The 24,454-nt window shown below is 34.5% G+C and overlaps 2 protein-coding genes across 2 annotated transcripts; one reads left to right on the forward strand and one right to left on the reverse strand.

Moving 5' to 3' along the window:
- Nucleotides 1-893: 893 nt before the first annotated feature.
- LOC100378022 (NEDD8-conjugating enzyme Ubc12) lies at nucleotides 894-5,828 on the reverse strand. The gene is made up of 6 exons (XM_002735821.4): nucleotides 5,572-5,828; nucleotides 3,809-3,903; nucleotides 2,546-2,584; nucleotides 2,135-2,238; nucleotides 1,825-1,888; nucleotides 894-1,068 (listed from the first exon to the last, which is right to left on the reverse strand). Exons 1-6 carry the CDS (start codon nucleotides 5,672-5,674, stop codon nucleotides 925-927), a joined length of 549 nt encoding a protein of 182 aa, XP_002735867.1. The 5' UTR covers nucleotides 5,675-5,828; the 3' UTR covers nucleotides 894-924.
- A 2,162-nt stretch (nucleotides 5,829-7,990) lies between these two features.
- LOC100366968 (phosphatidylserine synthase 2-like) lies at nucleotides 7,991-24,454 on the forward strand. The gene is made up of 9 exons (XM_002735832.4): nucleotides 7,991-8,324; nucleotides 10,578-10,679; nucleotides 15,319-15,469; nucleotides 16,088-16,219; nucleotides 16,829-16,993; nucleotides 19,820-19,938; nucleotides 22,205-22,319; nucleotides 22,567-22,712; nucleotides 23,137-24,454. The coding sequence occupies exons 1-9, from the start codon at nucleotides 8,080-8,082 to the stop codon at nucleotides 23,453-23,455; spliced, it is 1,494 nt and encodes a 497-aa protein (XP_002735878.1). The 5' UTR covers nucleotides 7,991-8,079; the 3' UTR covers nucleotides 23,456-24,454.

Genomic DNA, 24,454 nt, shown 5'->3' on the forward strand with positions numbered 1-24,454 from the left:
CAATAAACTAACAGCGAATTGTAGAATTGAAATTATCAAACGAAGAACCATCCAGTATATTATTTCTACGAGACATACTGAAATAATTTTAACTGTTGCCACTAGAGAGTAGTAATAAAAAGAAATCTGTCTAGTCCAATACTGATTCACTTACGAGGGGGAGGGGACTGAACAAATTGTAAACATCCTTATTATTAAAAAAAATTTTGTATGGTTCCCAAAGAGTTAAGAGAAATACTGTAGAATACTTTATTTTCGCTTGGAATTTATTTTCGCCATTTTCGCTGAAGGGATTATTCCGTGAAAATAAAATCCAGTGAATATACTTTTTTTCCTATATTTCACATTAAACTCATCAAAAATCAGTGAAAATAAATTCCATACAAAACGCCCAAAAAGCCTTTTCAGCGAAAATTAATTCCAGCGAAAATAAAGTATTCCACAGTACTAAAGAATTTGCATGTCATGTGTGATAGCGAGTCGGAATATACATGCTATAAAATAGTATTGGTCTTCCATCCCACAATTCATACATAATTTACATATATGTTTATTGATTTTACTGGTTAGTTTAGTGTCTAATTCTTACTTCGAGTCATGACAAAGAAAATTATGTACTTATTAGTATTAACAAAGTGGGTATAGCAACAGGTCAAGACTCTTATGAATACAGCGCAACATTTTAATGACTTTACTGAGCCACTCCTGTTACCATCAAGTGTTCCCCCAAATATTTACAAGATTGGTTCTGTGCTAAATTTATCAGCATATTAATGCTGTAATTGGAGTGACAATATTGACGTGGATGTTATCAATGTTGATTTGTCGCCTTCATTAGAGTCTAGACATGTATAAGTATTAAGTTATGCAGAGAAGGAAAACCAGGTTATGACTGTGTTTATAAAATGTTTCTTTCTTCTGTCTTCACGTTTTTAAACACCTTTCGAAGTATGTTGAACCTACATAGCCACCACGCATTGATTTCATAACATTCTGTTCAAACAGCCTCCTGTTAGATTGTAATACTTCAGCCGCATCTTTATTTAATGGATCTTCTGGGTTGGGTTCCTACAGAAAAAAAAAAGTTAATGTTCAACTACAGGGTTCTTGACAAATAACTGTTTTTATGTGTACATTATAGAGAGCAAAATGAAACACTGAATTGTATTAGTTACAGTGTGTATTGCTAACCATAGAGTACAAGAGACCTTCAAAACAATTAAACACCAAGATCTCTTTGAGATTCATAAGACTTGTTTTTGTGTCACGTCATGTCCACTTTTGGAACACCTTGATGAAAGAGAAAGAAACACTATTTGAGTTTCATGGCACCCCTGGCCTTAACACGATCTTGGTGATCGTCTTTGATCTATTTGAAATCCATAAATATGTTTGTGCTAGTGATACTTTTTCATGTTCAGTCTGCAGACTGTCATTCAATCTATTAAATCACTGATTTGGTGACTGCTATGCAAATGACTTGTTATATGATGCGCCAACATTTGTGTACAAGGTTTAACTTTTTAACAGTTGAAAGAATGAATAGTCACAAAATAACTTTTTTTTTCCTCCAATGACTTCTTTTAATACAATTGTACCATTATAAAGTTGCCAAAACTCCAATTTTTAATTGTGTTTAACTTAATTTAGGCAGTTAATAAGCAAAATATTATTAGCAGAACAGTAGTCTGATACCTAGGTATTATAAACTGAACACAATGTTGAATCAAACAACCTCGTGATTTCTTTAGACAGGTTTCATTGCATTTATTTCAAAAATGGTTAATCCAACCACTAAAACGAATAAATTAATTGAGTACTTACCAAAAATAAATACTGCAAACCATATATAATGGAATTAATCGTCAATACAGGTTTCCAGTCTTCTCTGCAAAAATTAAAAAAATTATTCACTTCAATGTTTTATTTGTAAAGTCAGAATGGGATTAGTCATTTCCAGAATGAACACCACTTAACTTTGTAATTACAGTTGTTGACATAAGAGATGAAACTATCTGAAAAGAGACTCATGTCTGTTGTGTACAACCCACAAATGCAATGCAATTTTTGTTCTATTATTTATTCATCCTCATTAGAGAAAACAAAAAATATTCAAATGTGAAAGCACACGTACCTTAGAATATTGAGACACACATTGCCCTCAAGATCAATATTAGGATGATACACTTGTGTTTCACATTTCACTTTCGGTGCATCATGTGGATAGCCTTGACCCACCTGGAAATTAGTTATAAACAGGAGTGTAAATTATATGTGATGGTCACTTCGGTCAGTGTGTCAATGAACAAAGTCAGGGAACTGGACTGTGTTTTTGTTTTTAACAGCATATCCCCCATTCTAGGTTTTTGAGTAGCACGGTCTTGTAGGAAAATTTTTTACATATTGCGCAACCTTGGCCATAAACCAAATTCAATAAAACATTTCAATTTTGTGTAAAAGTTTTTATTATCAGATAACTCAACCATTCCATTCACAAAGTAGCAATCAAGCATGTGATCAGGAAAATTATCACAAAGATACTCACCTTGAAACTAAATACAAACCTGCCATTTCTGTAGAAGCCCTGCAAGTGAGAGGAAAGCCATAGTCTTAATTAAATAATTTCTCCTCAAAACAAAAAGTTTAAAATATCATACAAGTCCTACTTACTACAGGGCTTGAAATACACCAAGGCCATAGAGTTGATTGCCTGAGATAACACACCTAAATGAATTGATGGAGTTATGAATAGTCAAATATTCCTACACTACACAATCAGTCCAAAGCAACTTAGAAGCTTTAAAATTGGGTGCCCTCACAACACCAAAGTTGGAGGCTCTGTTACTATATAATTGGAATATTGCCTTTAAAATAACTGTCATATACTCTATTTGAACACAAGATAGTAAATACTGAAACAGTTAACACACTAATGGGTACAAGAAATGCACTTAAAAGTGCATGTCAGGCTGATTAAAATTGTGGGTTGTATTAATTTTAATAACCAATTTTATTAACTGTGGCTAGAGTATAAATATGTCTATGATCAAAACAAATTTATTTTTTTATTACGAACAAATACAAAGAATTAACAGTTCAGCATACATGAACTGAGTATTTCTGCGATGTGCTAGGTCTAGGTTGCAGTGGTAAAGTTGAAAGGTGCTGTTCTGTGTATTTTTTTTCTTTCAAAATTCCTAATTTTACTGATCTCAAGCCTGCAGCATAGCATAGTAACTATTTATCTATCCAAGTCTTATTATGATTACAGGGTCATACATACCAACACTATAAATTCATTTCCAATGACATCCATTTTTACCTGACCATTTCATGTGTTTACATTCGTTATTGTGTCGCTATTGGTCGCTGTTCCATTCTTTATTGTGAATATTTATTGTGTTTTTTCCCCCTACCCAATATAACTACGATATTAATATAAATTCTAGTTTAATATTTGTGCATCCAGAATGGGCTCATAAACTAATTCTATGTCGCCACAGTTTACCAAGAATACTTTACTTTCATTCTCGTCTTGGGGGGGCTTGTAATAAATCAAGATGGCAGCGATCATATGTGGTATGGCTTCTTATATTAAGATAATACTGCTGAATTTTTAAAATTAGTTTACCATAATAATTATTTAATTAAGTGTACATGGCAGTTGCCATAAGGCAGTGTTGACCTTGTCTGAGAATTTACTGTTGTACCCTTGCACTCTAGTGTAAATCCATAATACATTTTTTCTTTCTTAATTATATCTATGAATTGATAACAGATGCAACTAAATTGTTGATACATAACTCACCTCGTCTGGACAGATAATTAGTTTAAAGTTGAGAAGATCATCAGGATCGGGAAACACTACTTCACATGTTTTCGGGAGGTTCAATTCGTTTATATCTGTGTAAAAAGAAGATGAAAACACCTGAAAATTCAAATCGGTGGGCCAGCATCACAGCAGCAATAATGTAAAAATCAATTATTACACGATGCAAATCACTTCTCTTTTTAACCATATTTAGTATTTAAACATCTTTTTCCTGCATGTAATAATATTTTATAAAAGCCAAAAATTGCAATGTAAGATGTTTTGCGATGTGCGAACATTTACACTTAGTGACTGTCACACGCAACGTAATATTACCGTAATTGGTATAGTACAGGTGTGATGGTTCAAATACCAAAATGGCAACAGTAACAGAAAGACTTCCCTGGCGGCGATGATAACATACGAACACGGAGCCAACAGATGAGGTTTCAACTGGTACTGGTATTATTATACTCTGCAAACATCAAGTACAATAATGCGGTAAAACTCCACTACTCCAATAACTAGATACTTAAACTCCAATACAATTCAACGAGATCTCCGATCTGATCTCAGTGCTGAACAACTCCCCTATATATATTACCACTGTCTATAAATAGACCATTACATCAGCATACATAATTCAGTTATAGGGTTTCTGCATTGTGAACAAAGTATTTGGTGTTTGAATGCGACCAATAATTTTGAGACCATCGAAGTTTGTGCAAGCAAGTGCATAATAAACCATATTCAAAGGGTAACCTCTTGACATAAACAAAACAAAAGTTCAAGGTTTAAGCTATTAAAGTTGCACTAGGACAACTTTCATGCATCTTTGTTGGGGGTCTTGTACAGTAGTTTATTTTACCGTGATACAATGGGGGCTGTCTGTACTACTTTTAAAATTTGTTACATTAACACCCAACCCTCCCACTCACTGACTGATTGACCCATTAACACTTAACCCACTTGTGGGCGACTTCAACCACCAGCCGAGTTGTACCACTGGCAGAGTTTGGTCACCTTTGGAACCACAGTGCTGATTGCCATTACATGTACACAATCTATCACAGAGGAACTGTGGATAGACGTGTATTACTAAATGAAGGCATGGATTTAAACGATGAGGGTATGCAACTTTCATAACTATGTAGGATGATAGGAGTTTATGTATATATCTAAGAATGCCTATAATTTTGTCAAAAGGCATATGCAACTGAATTGGGGGTGGGGCTTAGCTTAGAGCTAGGGTTAGGGATGGAGATACAAAACTACCTTTTTTTGTTGTAACTTTGTGATTATATCTCATAAATCTCAATTCATGTGACTTCTTCAATTTGTGTGATATCATAATCGCATATCACACGGTTGACACCCTTGCAAAATCTATAACTCCTTGTTCAAGGTTAAAGAGATAATACTTAAATACTTGAAAACATTCCATGTATTCTGAACAGTTTTCAATGAGTCAGCAGTTTCAAACAGAATCAAATATGCATTTTCTGTTGACACGTACCGACAATGAAATGTTAACCGACTGACGTCATATAGACAGTGGTGTTTTCCTGTCTGTTGTCTTCATACTAAATGTATACCATATGATGGCATATCTGGCATAATTACACGACTAGTAGGCCAAATTAAAGACCGACGACACAATGTTGATGTACGCCATTCCAACAACATAACCAATAAGTTCAATATATTTCCAACAGCGATCAATGACCGGGGTTATGTTATCAGCAGTTCATTTTTTTTACCTTTTGTGATTCGCAGCTGCGCTGCCGATGCTCTTTTTTGACTTGACTTGACCGACCCGTCCCCGTCCTTTTTCTGTTGTTTCAGTGAGAATAATTTGATCATCTTGGTGTAAATTGTACTGCCCACACCTCACTTGGGTGTGATGCTCAGATAAAAAGTCTGTAAAGTTGACAAGTTCGAGTGTAAATCAAGTTTTCTCGCTGTCACTCCTAAAACCACTAAACGATGACAAAAGTCGATATAAAATACAGGAAATAGAAATGACGAACAGACATACACAACTAATCCCTTAACTTGGTAAATAAAAATATAGCTACAAAGACTGACACTTTCTAAATTAAGAGTATATAATGCAGTTTGAAACATTTTGTGAAATTACTAAGTTAGTTAATTTTTATTTTTGGTTTAGTATATAAAATACAGAATGTGCTATATTTCCAGACTGAAAATACAATGAATAAAACATGTAAAGGCAGCCATACACGTTGCCGGTAAGTCTCCGTAGCTATGTCCCGAGCACAATCTTACAATAATGATGTAACATTCGTTGATTACTCATGTATTTGACATTGTGTACATTTAAATGAATAAGAGGAATCGATGCCGCTTCGTGAATGTTTTATAAAAGAGAAAAAAAAATGCAGAAGAAAAAACTTCTTTCTATCAGCTTTACCCGAAAATGATAATGATAATAAGATGGCATACATCCCGGGAGTAATATCTCGCTCGCGGTTTTTATTACATGCAATTACGACAAACAATGAAAGGAAGACATTTTTAACAAAAAAAGGGAAAATGGGAAAAAAACCTTCACCAATCCACCCCAAACCATGGGTTATTCGAAAATGCAAAATAGATACAACAAAAAACGGAAAAATCGAAAAAAAAAATACCTTTTTAATTTTATGGCGGCAATATTTTATTGTTGTGGGCGAATACAATACACAATGCCAGTATATTGTTAAAACGTGGAACGTGAAATGGGTTTAGACCGTCGCGAGACAGGTTGGTTTTACCCTAGTGAAAAAAAGATAACGCAACAACCCGGGCAACAACGCACATGGAAACGAAGGCCTGACTTCATTTTCTCGGTATGGGGGCGCGCTGGTATTTGAGTATTTATATAATGTCATTATTGTAATCAATTTTGCGAAGACGATTCAAAATAATAGTATTGACGCATAAATAACAAATTGTGAAATGCAAATTTTCTACTGTGCTTTTATGAATATCTTGTCTGTTGAAACCACTGCTTTTTTAAAACATTAAGTCACACAAATGAATTTCACTGGACATTTTTAACTGTAAGACAACAAATGACGACTTGAGTTCAAATACACGAGTATATAATTTGGAAATGAACAATTAAAAAATTGTTCACCCCTATAAATTCGATAAAAATTTATAGATTCTCATTTGATAAGTTCGTAATCGGAGTGAAGACAAACTATCCCGAAAAATTGTGTCCTTGCGATTGTGTACGCAATCTATTCGAAAGGTGCAAAGTATTCGAGATTCCCAAAACACATTTATGAAATTGTATTAATCAATTAATTAATTTTCATTGCATAACAACACACGATGAAAAATGCAATGTAGCAAAAATGTTTTAAAAATACTCACTTTCATCTTGAGTTTTAGCTATAAAATTAATTAAAGGCTATGTATTGTCTAATTTGTAAATAAATGATTACAATTTTGTTAATGTAACAGGGATGTTCAAAGTTTGTATTTTGTTTCTTAGCACTATCAAATAATATAACTTTCTCGGAATTATATTTTGAATTACGTGATGTAATTTATCTTCGACTGCTGAATTACTAATACATGTACATGTTTTACAGAGCATTTTGTCTGCTGGTGTAATTGGTCTTATTCTGCCTAGTTGTTGTTAATAGCTTTCAAATTGCTAATGGGTTCAATAAAAAAAATAGTTACTTTACCTGGACGATTAATTCTGATTGCTTAGCAGTAATATTAAAAAAAAAAGTTAATTGGCGTGTTTTTACTTGAAACTGCCGAGTTTCCCTGTGGAATAGTTGAATTAACAATATTATTGATAATAAATACTGTGTCTATATTATTTTCATTTTAAAAAGGTTTCTTTCCCTACGTTGTTTACAGAAAACACATTGACTATGGTTGGAACAGCCAACTTTTCCTAATTTTCGTCAGACTTGTTTAGACGACTTAGAGCTACCGTTAGAGGGCGTGTTGTTACAGCATTTGTTGTTCGACGATTCGATAATCACAATTTTACTTGTAAAATAATGTGTTACAAAAATTAGGAAGAACATTTCTCTAATTCAATCATCACCACTATTATGTCAATTGTACGTTAAAATCAGTGGGGATTTCGAAAATGAATTGTTGTATCTGTCGTTCTGTGAATATACGCGATATAAGTGTTACGATACTGTCAGTGTCAGTGGGCTGATTTACGTGCCTGAATGTTGCATGGGATGGGTTGCATTAGTCCGGATTGATCACTTATTTGAATCCCAGTCATGTCATCTTTAGCCCAGGAAATCAAAAAGAACGGCGAAAGAGTTGCCCCAACAGATATGGAAGACAGTACGAACAATGTCCAAAACAGCGCCAGAGAATCTGAGTTGCCGCAAAAGTTTTACCGAGACGTCGCGTTTGTATGTTCCCAATGCGGGTGCGTTGGTCACACGGTCACAGCGAAATCAACACCGTTTGCTGAGAAACAGTCGCATGTTTACGACGATGGAACAACGAGTTACTTCTGGTGAGTGTTCCGCTATTTGATGTGTTGCTGTGATCTCCCTTGTTTAGTGAGAACATCAATTATTTACACTAAATTATCGTGCTATTTTGGGACTCGAGTCATCGGGACGATTCGACTCGCTGATTTTATAACCGGGTTAATGATATACGGCCTTAATTTGCCCTTTGTATAATAATGTCACCATGGACTGTTTCTCTCCTTTAAGCTAAAATAAGACACAAATATCGCTCTTTAGACATTCACTAAATTACATATTCTAAAATTATAGAATGGACAGGCTAAACATTAAATATATTTTAATATGCATTTTGTGAATTATAATATCCATTAAAATACATGTGTTGTCTCAGGCCTTCTATGATTCTGGTACTGTTTTTTATCATCATACAGTTAATCTTTTATATTAAACATGACACTGACTGACTTGGTCAGTTTCTAGACATATTTGCATACATGTGTAAATAAATGTCTATAATCGTGGCAATAAAAAAGCTCTTAACCCTATCAAACATTATTTAATTTAAAGGACGGTGGTAACATACAAGCCATGTTTTTTTTTGCAAATTGTTGGAAAGCTAGGAAAGGCTCTTCCGATCGCAGTCAATTATAGGTGGTCTACGCTATTAAAATTTCTACAAAATGGTGTGAGTTAGGATGATTGTTATCTTGAGTATTGATTTGTGCAAGTGATAAGTGAGCGCAGTGATCATTCCCTAATGGCATGCCTTGATCATGCCCCAACGTGTGTAGAATAATTTTAAATACAATATTTCTGCCAAATTGCGACAATGATGCTGCCTGATGACCTCTGCACTTTGAATACTGTTTCAATGTGCCTAGTGTCTCTGACCTGACCATGTGTGTGAAAGTGGGTGCATTCACATATAATAAAGTACTAGTATTATATTCATATCAAGTAAAATAGTTCTCTAAATGTACATGCATTTTTCTTGATTTTCAGGGATTTAACCATTGAACACAAATGCATTTTGAAGCATTGCATGTTTTTTTCCTGGGGGGGGGGGGGCTGGTTGGCAACAATTAAATCTATTGCTATTTCTGTGTGTGTGTGAGTGGGGAGGGGGGGGGGTCCTGAACAGCAGAATAGTTGCTTCTCGTTTTAATCTTGAAAATGTAATTTTTAAAGGTTGAAAGTTTATCAGAATAAAACAAAAGTATGCTTGTTTGCATATTACATCCAAATTCTATTAATTAGCTAAGCTATAAAAAATTATATAGATTACAAAATGTGTAGTCTTTTAACTTTAATACTGACCAGACATTGATTCTGAGAAATTTTCAGAGCTTGACCTAAAATAAAATTAAATCACTTTCAGGTGTAATGTTTGAGCCTATGACATACAGTTTGTATGTATTCTACCTAGATAGCCGCACCATTGAGTTTCGTCACATACACAGTAATACAATGCCAATAATGTTTTGTGATTTGATAATTTACTATCGTTTCAGTCATTCTTTGAACGATTATGTTTAACTAAATATTGTTACACTACACTACAGCAAGTTATTATCAATATTGTTGATAAATGTACAGCAATTGCTTCCAATGTTGTTGAAGTTGTTTTGCTACAATACAGTTTGTTTTGATACATTTGCGACCAATGTTGTACTATGAAGACAATTCAAATTTAATGTTACACATGACAATGTAATAATAATAATATCGTAATTAAGTTAAATATATCATTACTGTAAAACCATTTTAATGCAAAACATCTCTTATTTTTAATCATGACTTTTTTTGTGATGGTTTATAAAACAGTGTTGTATTGTGATGCCCCAACGTTGTTTGTAAATATAAAACAGTTTGTATAAATGATGTGAACTACTTTTATTTTAGTACCAAACAAATGTTAGCTTGCAGGCCAATGCCTCAAACTCTATACATATTTGTGTTGTTGAGACCACTGAGGATTCTCTGCATTGAATTCTTGGCTCAACACTTTTATTGTTGGCATACACATCAGATTATTAAAGAAAAATTGTTTATGACAGGTTTTGAGGCGAGTCTAACCAAAGTACTAGTAATGTACTGTAGACACATTAATGGTGACTTCTCTCCAGTGACTGTTTTGAATCATAATTTTGGAGACCCCAGAATATATTGCCCTATTTCAAATCAATAAGTCGTGGAGAGTAGCCTGCTGTATTTCAGAGTTTTAACATCCATCATTTTCATTACATGTGTTCTATCCATCAATAATCACAGATGTCTTCATACTTGGTTTGCAGGCGTGCACACACCTTGACTGTACTGTTCTGTATGCTTGCTGTGTTTGTTTATGTCGCACTCATTGAAGAAGTTAGTGATGATCTCGCTTATAATACTAAAAGGTAAGTCCAGTTTAATAATAATACTGTTAAAAGGAGTAATACGTTTGTCATGTCTCTAGATTGAGATTTGACAGCATTTAACAGCTGCATAATTTACTACAATTCTATTATGAAATTTGCTATCTTTGGCTCCGGCTGCTTATTCTTACTTGCAATATTCCTAGGAACATTGTCAGTGGTGTTTTGAATTTACAACACTTTTAATCCCAACAAGCCAACACCCCTGGACACCAGTGTTCAAAATTAACGTCGATCCGTCGGCCTCACACCGACAGTGGGTGTGAAGGGCCGAGAGCTGTGAAAAACCATCAGTCCTTGTGGCCGACCATAAATTTATATTTAAAAAAAAATGTTTCATTATTTAATATGATTGTAAAACCAAATATATAATAAATATCGCTAGTAACTCCAGAATTGTTTCAAAATTGCGTTTTCTTGCACGTTTGATCAACAAATGGCATCAAGCCTCCGATTCAAACCAATAGAATTCGCGCTTACATTTTATGTTCCACCATCTTTGATTTGCATCGAACACGCTGGTATCAATAGTTGCAGAGTTACGTCTACATCGAAGTATGTGGCGATATTTAAACTGCCAGGAGCCTGCTGCTAAACGTGTGAAAACTACACAAGAAAGGCGTGACAAACAGCAAGAATACGAACGGTCTAGGCGTAAACCACGCACATTCCAAGTTAGCTGGCAGGCGGAGTTCAAAGACTGGTTACCTTTTGATAACAAGAACAACAATGTGATGTATTGCCGGCCTTGTCGAGGATCCTACGGTCAGCTGTCGGTTAGTAAGCTGCCTGACAAGCTGTGTTCTGGTTTTCAGAATTATTCAAAAGGGCCATTTGTGGTGGGGACTAATTATTTCAAACACTCTACTCTTGTTGATCACCAGAGATCCGATGGTCATAATCAAGCTGTAATTCACATGACGAATCTTTCTTGAAAGAGTGTAGCTGAAACTGCTGATGGATGAATGCTGCAGTGTTTGATAAGCTCGACCCTCTGTTCCGCGATGCACATGCAATAGCCAAGAATAATAAACCATTTTCTGATTTTGTGTGGATGGCGAATCTTGATGAGAAAAAAGGGCTCACACTTGGTGAAACTTACCGCAATGATGCATGAAATTTGTGTCAGTCAAGTTGAACAAAATAATATTGCTGCGAAACTGAATAATTAGTTTTTCACACTGATAAGTGATGTTTCAGTTATTGAAAACGAAATCATTTATATCCGTTCAGCACATCTTGTTTTTTTCTGAAGATTTTGATGAGTTAGTGACGATGAAAGAAGTGATGATGACCTCTTTGAGGATGCAGATAATATATCTGATTGATTAGTAAATAAAGGTTTTGAAATTGCAAGCTTGTAGTCTTTATTTGTTAAATATCAGGGCCTACAGTTAGCTAGAAAGACCTACAGTTTTAATTTGACATAGGTCCTTCGGGCGTGTTATGATTTTCAGTTAATTTCGAACACTGCTGGACACAATCATTTTCAAATGGGATTTATGGATTTTGATTTAAAATGATTTTGAGCAAGAGAAATATGTGGAATATGAAAATGGTGAATTATTGAATCATATTAGCGTTTTACATTTTAGCACAATGAATTATTATTTGATCATGCGCATACAACTTCATTTAATTTTTGCACCACTGTAGTGGGACTTTTGATTAACAAATGAGTGTTGTCAATTTCCAACGATTGTCGGCATAACAAACACCACTATCATTGTTTCTAGGAATATTGCAATGTTGCAAGGGAGATTGTTTTGATAGTTTATTTCGTTCATTGATACCTCTGGTCATTTTGGGGAATGTGGAAGAGAGACGGTCACATTAATCACATTATAGTATATGAACATGTTGAAACCATTGTTATGATTGGTCAAAATACCCCTTGTGACTAATGCAAACTGTGCATATATTTATGATATACCATATGATGTCATTCTTATTCAAGCACGGATAATGAATAGCAAATATTAACACTAAACCAGTAACTTTCAAGAAATGAGTTAAATATAGTTTAATTCTAAGAAAGCAGAATCAAATTGTAGTATTTAACCATTTCTTTCAGAAAACAGTTAGTGTCAAATCTTTTGATATCTATAAAATACAAATAGTCAGAATCTGAACCATGAGTTGTTTCAATAGCATCACGTTTTGAGGTATCTAAAATTGGTTAATGCCGTTTCTAGGTCTCATTCTCATTTTACTGTGGACCAATTTAAAATGCTTTGTTATCGTTTGATTTTGTAGCATTTTAGTATTTTGGTGCTTCTAAAAAGTATACCAAAATCATAATGGTATAATACAATAGCAATAAACCAAGTCTCAGCATGTACACGCAACTCTACGTATACTAAGAATTGTTGGTATCTCTTTGATGGTTTATTGTTTAAATATACCATTCAGTTTATGCAAATTCACTCAACATGCACATATTTAAATATGTGAGCAAATTCCATCATGTCAGCTGATAAGCTTGCAAAGGCGAATTTTGATATCAAAATTAAAAAGAGAAATATTTTGAAAGTAATTATAAAAAATAAAAGATATTCCATACTTATTTCATGAGCAATTGACTGATCATGCATGTCTCACATGATTTTTTTTTTTGTGCTTAAAATAATTATTTGAATTTGTAAAGAAACCAGCAATCAGGAAAATTGAAGGTCCTATCAGAAATCAGAATTCCTTGCTCAAAATGCTAGCTTATCTTGAAGTCGATTGTAAATAAAAAGAAGGAAAAACTGGATATGACTTCCTGAACAATCTTGTCTCTAAGGGCATTGAAAATAAGATAAATATCGCTTTGGTAAATGATTCAACAAGATAAATATTCATATACCTGTCAGTTATTTGCAGCTAATATAACCAAACATCATGGCTTTACTCTGACATTAATGATGTGCTGTATCTTGTGGCTGTATTTTCATTAGCAAAGCCTAATTTTTTTCTCCCGAATTTTCCCATACAATCTTTAAGTGAAATCTGTACAAATTGTAAAATACTGGGTAATTTGCGTAGAAGAATGTTATGGTATCACCCTGTAACATGTGATGCAAAATTGACCTTCATAATTTTCTTCCATAAATTGTTTTTAAAATATTGATCAATCCCTGTAAAAAATTATTAAAAAAAAAAAAAAAATAATCCTCTCATCGTGTTGTTAATTGTTCAAGAGTTAAAAGTCGGATTTTAACAGTGGCGTATTCAATTGTACACACGCTTGAAAGGCCTGATATCACGTCTTTGTGTAACTATTCATCAGTGCTTATTCTGGCCTGTGTTCAACACGTGATTGTGTGTGTATATGCGTGTGTGTGCATGCAGGGATGGATTTTGATCTCTTGACTGCTGCCATTGTGAAATTACCTGCATATACTAATATGTTCTATTTGGGTGTTGCAAGGAGAGACAATGTAAACATATCACCTGAGTTGACTGTTTATCAATCACGCCATGTCACTTTTTTAGTATGCAAATTAATAAACTCATGAATAATTTATAACAGCAAAATACCTTGATTTCGCTCAGATTAGCTCGATTGAATCAAAATACTGTTGAAAGCAACATTTTGTCTTTAAGTCTTGTTATAAAATACAGAGCAATAAAAATGTCATCACTTCTAGATTTTATATCCGCTGCTTCATCTCTCCAGCACAAAATAACGGAAACAATTCTAGGTTAAGAATAAAATATAGAAATGAAATAGATTTATTTTCAATTAATTTCTGGCATAGGAGTCACTGTATTTAGAAATAGGATACAACGGTCATGTCAGTTTTTTCACTGGTAATTGCTTTCATCTTGATCTGAAAATTCTGATTTATATTCAGAGTGACTGACGCTCTAAAGCGTCATCATCTACTGTAGCACCATTACCTAGCTGAGTTCTGTTTCTGGTAGGTTGTACACGTTTACAGGGTGCTCAACTTGATGATACCTTAAAAAAAAAATTTGTTATTCTGCCAATACGCAAAACGGGTAATTAAAATTTAACATTTCAAATAATTGCATTTTTTCGTTTCATGATGTTTCATTTCAGCCACCGGTGGTGAGAGAACAGCGTTCATAACATCATCCAATAATATTGTTTAGTAAAATCACATTTTCAAAATTGTAATTTAAGCGGGCCATGAAAGAAATGCCATGAAAGGTCCATGTAGGATTCAATATTTACCAGTCCGACCGAATAGTTATTTGTCTAGGGCATACAGACGGACAGTCATTTCAAACACTGCCATTTTGTTTTCTATGCATAACATGTACCTTTCACTGATTATTGTGAAAGTTGATGATTACCATCAGAGTTTTGTATCAATCCTAGTCGCATAATTGAAAAAAAAAATCATACAGCCAACTCATTTTTGATGTGACGCAGATTTCGGGACGTGACTGCGTTGTGTGATTTTTTTTATGTTAAAGACTTCTGCGATCACATAAAATAAATAAATAACAGAGACAGGGCTTCAATGCTCTGGAGGTAGTGGAAAGTTCTTTATTCACTTGCGACATCATCAATGGCAATTCCTGCATAGAATGATGCCATATTGGGATCATTTTTGAGCAACTGGTCACTTCACCTTATGTGCTTATAGTGTTGTTTGTTATTTAACAGAGGGGTGTCTGCGACTGTTATGGTGTTTTGTTTATTTGGCATGACCCAGGCTAAAGATGGTCCATTCAATCGACCCCACCCTGCAGTGTGGAGATTGATATTAATGCTTAGTGTTATCTATGAGCTTATTTTGGTCTTTGTACTCTTCCAGGTAAGTTGTATCCCTTGCTTCATATATGAATATTAATGAGCTCATGAATATTAATTAGCGACCAGTACTCAAAACACCTATAGTGTTTCAAATGTGACATTACTAAGAATTATTCGCTCACAAAACAAAAATGTTTATTTAACATGAAAACCAAAATACCTGGCTGCGTGTACGTACAAATGCAGACTTAGTTGACATAGTGGAACTGTTTATATTACTGAGTGTCTGTTGGTATCAACTTTATATTTTTGGCTTCTTCGCAAAATATACCTTGGATAATTCTCTAACAGATTTGTTAATTTCATGACAATATCTTCAATTCTCTGAGTTTGATGAATACTTATGGTAAAAAGTGATATTTTCGACTTCGTCTTGAAAATCGTAAGTCTGATTTGCTTTAATAATGAACATACAGGTACTCCATGCAAACCTCTCAAAGACTTGCTTTATTTTACATATTCATATCGATTTAATTTAGTGGATTTTATTTATCAGCAAAAATAGCGAAATTAAAACCCAGTCACCCTATCTTCACATAGTGACCTTAACAATGTCCATCCAGCCACCCTAATTCTCCATCAACATCCAGTGACCTTATATTTATTCATCTCTTTGTAGACTGTGGATGATGCAAGACAGTTACTAAAATACTTGGACAAAGATTTAGGTAAACCTCTTCCAGAAACTTCCTATGGTGAAAATTGTGTGTTTTATGACCCCGACCATCCTGATCCTTTCCATAATTTTTGGGTAAGTTCTGATATTGTTTTTTGTTTTGTTTAATATATTTTCATTCAAATCCTCTCCTCTCCTAATGAACAAGTATTGCATTGCACTTTTATCGATACATCATATTTGCTGTTTTTGAAGCGCATAATTTTCGGAAAATGTCATCAGTACATAGCATTCTGATTGGTTAATGATATCATGTCATAAATTGAGAGTTTGCGTATGATTGAAAATATTTCATAATGACGATAAAAGATTTTGCCTTGAAAGACCTCAAGGGCCATAACATTTTTTGTTTGTGGCACAAGTCACCAATACAATGTACAACAATGTACAGACATTACCTACAATGTTATTTTTTCTTGAAGACCAAACTTCCCCAGCAGTCAATAATCTGACTCAACTTGATTTCTGGTGATTCCATTTTGATTGACAAAATTGGTCAGTGTTAGGAGAACACACTGCTACGAAGTACTATGGCCTTGTTCTGAAGGCATATTTTATTTTATTTTGTTAATACTGCTTTGCATTATTCGCAATTTCTTGTACTGTTCATCTTTGTGATGTGTAAATTGTCATGTTTTCTATTTTCCCATTTTTTTAAAATTTTAATCATGTTGTACTTTTCAGAAAAAATGGGATTTTTTCTTGGTTGCGCATGTGTTTGGATGGTGGTTCACGAGTTTAATGATTCGTGACTTTTGGGTGTCCCACGTGGTCAGCATACTCTTTGAACTGATGGAGTACACTTTAGAACATCAGCTTCCAAACTTTAGCGAATGCTGGTGGGACCATGTAAGTACAGGTTATAACAGTACAATGTTTTATCAAACTTTGAAACATTGATAGTCTCCAATTTTCAGTGTTCATGACATGTACGACAGTGGAAAGAAGATTATAGGTAAAAAAGATTATTAGAGAAAGCATTTGTAATGAACAAAAACAACAAACCCTAATATACAAAAAAATAATATAGCAATTTAGTATTAAAAGGTGGTCGTCACGCCGTGCATGTGCGACATTTGTGTTGATAAACATTGATTGTCCCCCACAGTTCAATGCACTTTTGACAATGAAATCACAAGCACAAGCTTTGCCCTGGGCGGCCCTTGCTCTAATTACCATCACGACTTCTTTGACACCTTCCAATCATCAAAAACTTGGCCGAACTTGATTTGTGTTTTCTTGGTAATTCTAGTCTAGTACTTCATCATGTTTATGCTCCAGTCAATGTCAACCCCCACCCTCCCCACCTCGGGGTTTAGTGGGGGATTTGGAAATTATTGTTGTCAAATTTGCGAAATGCCCCACCTCCTGGGGCAAGATGGATAGGCAAATCCCCACCCAAAACAAACCCCCCACATTTCTTCCACAAATCGCCACTGTCCGCCATGCTTGCTATCAGCAGAGTACTAGCGATGCTAGCGATGACGAGACACGAAACACGGCTATTACCCCACCTCCACGGGCACAGTTTGGCGGTAAACCCTGTCTAATGTCCCACATTTGTCCCGTATCGCCCGAGGTGGGAGGGGTCGGGGTTGACATTGACTGGAGCATTATTTGCTTTCTACTTATGATCGCAATGGAAACTAAGCTTCACACTTCTGTTCAGTCTGCTAGCGAGTGCCAATTCTGTTTTTTTTATGTCTAATGTGTTAATTAATGAACACCAGAAATAGTAAATGTGCATAACAGATTTACAATAAAACTTATAAAAATTAGATCAGTTGAGGTGGGATTTATTCAGCGTTGCGGTAAACCCATCAGCTTAGCAAGCAAGCTCTCAGAGTAGCGGCGTAAATATTAGAGTAGCAGTCCTCTTCGCTAAATTGCTCTGGGGAAGAACACTATATTAGCTACTATGGTTAAAACCATGTTGTATTCGGTACCATGGCTAAACCAATGTAGCTAATTCCAAACTGTTTAAGCCACTACACAAATAGGGAGAAATCTATGTTAAAGTAATGTAAAGCATTACGTTTTCCTAAATTTGAATTTATATTCACTTTTTTCCACAAATGATGACATGCTCAGAATAATTGACGGTTGAAATTAGTCTTGCACTTAACTTCTTGTCGCCAAATTTTAATGTAATTTGCCATGGGTGAAGAAGGAATAGTGGGAATCCCATTAAATAGATATGATGTGCACAGAAAACGGGGATTTCACATAGTGGGGATCCATATATCCATATATCTGTTTCACTTGCATGATTTGATTCTTGGCATTCCTGCACACATGTAATACTTGCATACAAATAACCAAATAACCGATTGGCAGTAATTTTTGTTTATGACTATTTGTTGATAGAGGATGCCTTTTTTTGAAATTTCTATTCTAAACTCGTACATATACAGCGAGGTTGGAACCCAAAAATTAAATTACCTCCATCCTCATCCAATATTGAAAATGGACCCCTTTTTTGTTTGCTGAGCAGCGACTGCAATTGAAAGTTTTGATTTTTATAAAGTGGACGTCCGTCATCACATTTTGTAATTCATAATGGAATTGATGCATTTGCTGTTCTTGTTTCTGGTCAGCGAGTAGCAACCAGTATGTACTCTTAAAGGAGGAGAAATTTACTATCAATTATGTATGACAATGAATGAAATAGTGGTTGCCCCAGTTTTATGTCATTGACCTGATTTAACAGCTGCATTACATTATGCTGATGTCATGCCAGGTCTTGATGTCTATTTGAAACTAGAATTTCCAATGCTCAACAACTGCAAACTGTGTATATAATTTAATAACTTTTGATACTGACCTGACCTGATCTCTATAGTTTGAACAGACAGACAGACAGACAGATAGACATACAGACAGACAGAATATTGTCTCTTAAAATGATGTTTCTTTGAGTATTCATATCAACATTGTTCATTTCAAGAGTATGAATTTGTTTTCTATACTCGTAATTATTAAGAGTTCTACAAGAAATGTAAACAGTTTTAATTTAGCCGTGAGATTCAAAAGTGGGAAGAGATTGTGAAATTTAATATCTTCACTATAAGGTCCTTAAAGCAGCGGGTAGTCGCAAATTCACAAAATTCAAACAAGTGGATTGAATTGCGAACATTCCTTGTGACAAAAATATTAAATGCTTTCACAGTGTTTCACAGAATATCTAATTGTAGTTGACATTTGACCCACCAGCCTTTCTCGCCCAAATTTTTCTGCACTTTTTCCTTATTTTCTTCAATAATTCTGGAAATAAATCCTAATTTTGGAGCTAACAGACAAAATTCGAGTCAATCTTTAGTTTTTACTCAAAAGAATTGACTGTTTTTGTCCCAATCTTCTGAAGAAAAGTGCATACCATAAACGGGACTACTGTAAAGGGGGTAATTATTCACTGGGTTTTAATTTAGCTTATTTCGCTGACTGGAAAATGCGCTAAATTAAAACCCAGTGAATATGTAAAATTTAGCATAGAACACATTATCTAAATGACGAAACCCTGAATTTAAAACCCACTGAATATGCCTGAAATGGTAAATCAGTGAAATTTAAACCCAGTGAAAATTAGTCATTTTACAGTATTTTGTGAATTCGTGATGAAAAGAGGGAACTAACTGGTGGTGAAAAGGTTAATTAATGCTATTGCGATTGTTTCAGTGGATAATGGATGCGGCAATTTGCAATAGCATTGGTATTTATGCTGGATGGAAGACGTTAGAGTATCTGAATATTAAGCAGTATCACTGGATTAACCTATGGAAGATACCCACATACAGGTACAGTCTTTCTAATGTACGGATCATCTGTAGTGACAGCTTAAGCAGATAATGAGCAACTCCTGAGAAAGAAAAAAAATTGTTGGCGTAGTTTTCATTATTTTGGACAAACAACAAGGAGGTGTAATTCATCTTTAGTTTCATCTATGTTGCAGGGTTTACAGATTCTTTCATTAAGTGGATTATTAGAATTTGAATGTCTGCCTGCCAGTTTTTAATTTTAATTTTGTGATTGCTTGTGCAGAATTTTGAAATCTGTACATTTTTAAGTGTAAAAAAAAATCAATTTTTGTTCGTATTTAGCAAACGTTCTTCATAAAATCTATGACTGCCTCGTTCCATTTTGATTTTAGTGTTTTAGTTTTACTAAGAGTTATCTGTTGAATTTATGGAGCAATGATAATATTAAATACATTGATCCTGGTTTATTTATTATTTTTGCATGAAGCAAAAAAAAAATCACTCAAGGATGTGGATAAACGTATTTAAGGTTATAGCTGACTTAGGATTTTTATTTGGCTGCATTTGCTTTTTATTTAAGTTTTGATCTGAAATTTACATATTTTTATATGTGGTAAGATAGTTATATGACAGTGAAAAGATCCAAATAAAACTGAAATTGTACTCGCTGGAAAATGTTCTGCTTGGAACCATGAATATTTGGATATCTAATCTACATGTACACTGTCGATATCAATAACTTGATTGAAATGCATGGTTACTCAGTGATCAGCAATCAAAGGTGCATGTGCCTGTGTCAAGGTCAAGGTTAGCTTACTCCATATCAGAGAGAGGTGAAATGAAACAATCCAATGATCAGCTGACCAGGGCAATATCACCAGCTGGTACAGCCTTGACTTGTGTATGCAGGATAAACTTATCATTGTGGTAGCAATGCTTGTGTTCATGCCTTTTGAAAGGTACCACCACTCCTCCTAGAAGTGCTTTCAGTGACTGTCCCTACCAGCACTAGGGTGGATTTGTCGGTTTTACTTCCCTTGTACATTCCACATGCCAAATTTACTTTGCAAATATTACAAATGTGCAAACTATACTGAAAGTAGACAATTATATACATATACGGTAAATGGTTCTTATACCACTGATCTTGATTTTATTCATTAGTTTCCATTCAAACATAAGTCTAAAAAGGGATAATTATAATTTCACCTCTGCGAGTCCATGTGCAAGCGGGCATATGCATTCTGCTGTTCCTGTATCTTGGGCAATCATGGGTCAATTATCTTCAAATTTTACATACATCACGTCAAACATCATGTATGCACATGCATTTGTTGAATCATAGATTACATCTATAGAATCAATCAGAAATCATCAAAATCAAACATTTCTGCTATTCCAGAACTGCAATTCAGTAATGCATGGACATATGTCATTCAAACTGGGTTCTGTAAATTGAACATACAAATGAGTATTTGATACATGTTCCAGGGCCTTACCGATACTCGTATCTCTGACATCCCTTGACTCATCATTCATATTCAAACTATACACACTTTATGCATAATGTCACATATATGTCTATGTACTCATTTGATGGTTCAGATTGACCAAATGTAGACCATTTTAATGTGAATGTAAAAAGTTTCTCACTGGGTGTCTGTTAGCCAGCAAGGCCAATTGCCAATCAATCTTTAGACCAGGCTCTGTGGTGCTGCTTTACTAGTCAGTTACCGTGACGAACAGTGATATAACAAGGGTGAAAATACATTCTGAGAGACCAGTTCATATGGTAATTAAAGATGCAATGATTTTATTAGAAATGTAAAAACTGGTCAGACATAAACTAGGATATATATATTTTATATATTATTTACACCATATATTACATTTACTCTGCTGACACACACACTTGTCAAGTTTCACACTGCCTTCAATATCAACCCAAAATGCACTTTTTGTTTGGCTTACTCACATCGAGCAGTATCCAAAATGAACCAAAATGGGGCATCCAAAGACCTGTATGGTAACGCGTTTGCTCCCTAGCAAGAGTCAGCAATTTAACAAATGTTCGAAATCTTACATTATGGATGAAACACACTCAAATATTGTATTTAACTGTTTACTGTAAATGAACTAATTTCGGAAATAAAATAATAGACAGTTTAAATTACAGCTCCCTTCACACACAACTCACATTGACCATAGAGGGCACAATTTAGTGAAACTCTTCAGACAACAAATTAATCATGTGACATCAACAATCATCATCACCGACTTGCTTTCTGTCATTTCAACTCAATAGAGGGAAAGTGAAGCGTATAGCAGCTCAGTTCACTCCATATAGCTGGACGAGATACGACTGGAAACCCACAGCCAGTTTTAAAAGATGGCTAGCAGTTTTGGCTGTAATCTCAGTGGTAAGTTAATATTGTCAGACTTTTTTCGGCGATAAAGTGTTTCCGTAACATCAAGATGATTAAGATGGATGAAAATAACAATAACTGCATTTAATTGTTATGGCCACTGAATCAATGATGCATACACCAATGGGCAATTTTAATTTCCTGCAATTATATCACTTACATCAGATCAAGGGAGATCAAGCTATGATAATTGAAATTATGACAGTTGCTGACTTGATTTTTCGTTTGTTTATCTGGACAGATACTATTGGGTAAATTGAATTATTTCTACCTTAAGTTTGTTCTATGGTTGGCACCGCCACATTATCTCAATCTTATCAGGGTGTTCCTGGTTGTACCAGAGAGTGCATGTGCACTACGTGAGACCTACCAATATCTGGAAGATCCGTAAGTCTTTGTTCAAATTATCAGTATTACAGTGCATCCTCAACCATTGTTCATAATACAATCGTGAAGGGTGTAACACCACCTGATTCCTGATTCTTTTACATCAAACTTGTGTTACATAGCAATAATGTGAACAAAAAAAAAAGGCATGTCTATTTCCCACATAAATCTACATAAAACGAAGTCAAGAAGAGTGACAATTTGTTGGATACTAATTTGTTTACATCATTCCAATGGCCTGTCCTTAAACCTTGAGAATTGGAAATATGATGAATATTAGCCCTGCAAAATGGAAATTTGTTAGTCCATTTCACTGAAATTGTTCTCAATGTGTTTATACATGTTTTTTCGTGGTATTAGCATTCAATTCAGGGATGTGCAATTATATAAATGCAAATTCCAATTCTATTTTTGCATTTTGCAGGACTTGTAAGAAGTTTGGACAGCAGTCGTGGATCACTCTTGCCACCCTTGGGACGGAAGTATTAATTATATTAAAGTTTGATCCCCAGCTTGTTTTGAAACCATTGCCGTCGCACATTGCCTGGTGTTGGCTCATCGGCATCAGTGCTCTAACCGTCTGGACAATCTGGCATTTCTTTATACGTCAGTATATCATTCACTACTACTCAGTGAGATCCCGCTCCGAAAGTATGAACGACCATGGAGACATCTCTGAATCCATTCACCCTCTTTATAACGATACCACGGCGACTGAAAATGACCACAAGAAACATCAATAATAGAAGATGTGCGCCATAATTATAATTATTTTTTTTTGTGTTTTTTTTTGCTTGTGGTTATGCACATCATTAATACATGCAACATTATATTAAATAGTTTCATCAGCAGTGAAGCGTTGCTAGACTTGTATCTAATTTGTACTTTTGAAGAAGTAAGACATTATATATTGGGATAGGGATTGTTTTATGGAGTGTTTTGAAAAGGGAGAAAGTTGGTACATGTATTATATTATTTAACAAAACTTTTTCAAATACCATTCATTCATCTCTTCAATGAGTTTCATCTAATTTTACTCTACAAAAGATTTTTGGAACTGAACAGCGACTACTAACTGTGTTAGTTCTACCCTTCATACCCCTAAACCTAAATGAACTCTTCCACAGCATGCATTAGCCATTGTACATTTCTTGTTTTTATACAGACAATAATATTGCCTTTTGCGCTCATTGCCAAATTTGGGTGAGAATTTCATGGAATCTCAAATTGCCAGTTGATAATTTAATCTAATTACAGAGCATGAAAGTTTTTCGAATTAATCAACAAATTATTTACCAGGACCAATCATTTTCTTCATTCCAATACATGTTAAATGTCTCTCTCTTTTTTTTCGCATAGCAAGTCTAAAATAATAGCAAGTTTACTTTTTGGATTGTTCTGGCAAATAATTTTAATTGTGTAGCCTATAACAAGGATCGATTGAGAGTGCAGTGTCTTAAGGTTTTGTCTAAGGCTAACGTAATATGACATAGTGAATGTGAGCTCCCAGTGTAGTGCAATACACATTAGTATGTCTGCTGTTTAGCATCACTGACATTGTAGATGTGCAGAGCTGGTGATTTTCTTTCTTTCAAATGTATTTTCATTTTCTTCTTCTACTTCTCCTCCCCATGGGATGATTGCTTCAAAACTTGACATGTCGGTGGGGCTGTATTCTATTCGATCATTTTGTTGATAACTGTAGTTTTCCTAATAAAATTTTGGGTTATTTTTTAGTAAAA

The sequence above is a fragment of the Saccoglossus kowalevskii genome, chromosome 1 (assembly GCF_978046115.1).
Source record: "Saccoglossus kowalevskii chromosome 1, keSacKowa6.1, whole genome shotgun sequence".
NCBI lineage: Eukaryota > Metazoa > Hemichordata > Enteropneusta > Harrimaniidae > Saccoglossus > Saccoglossus kowalevskii.

Bases quoted from the DNA above. Each gene is read 5' to 3' on its own strand.
- LOC100378022 (XM_002735821.4), bottom strand. From the start codon at position 5,674: ATGATCAAATTATTCTCACTGAAACAACAGAAAAAGGACGGGGACGGG. The intron at 2,239-2,545 runs GTGAGTATCTTT...ACTAATTTCCAG, and splicing joins GGTTTGTATTTAGTTTCAAG to GTGGGTCAAGGCTATCCACA. The intron at 1,889-2,134 runs GTACGTGTGCTT...TAATTTTTGCAG, and splicing joins GTGTGTCTCAATATTCTAAG to AGAAGACTGGAAACCTGTAT.
- LOC100366968 (XM_002735832.4), top strand. From the start codon at position 8,080: ATGTCATCTTTAGCCCAGGAAATCAAAAAGAACGGCGAAAGAGTTGCC. The intron at 8,325-10,577 runs GTGAGTGTTCCG...CTTGGTTTGCAG, and splicing joins GGAACAACGAGTTACTTCTG to GCGTGCACACACCTTGACTG. The intron at 22,713-23,136 runs GTAAGTCTTTGT...TGCATTTTGCAG, and splicing joins TACCAATATCTGGAAGATCC to GACTTGTAAGAAGTTTGGAC.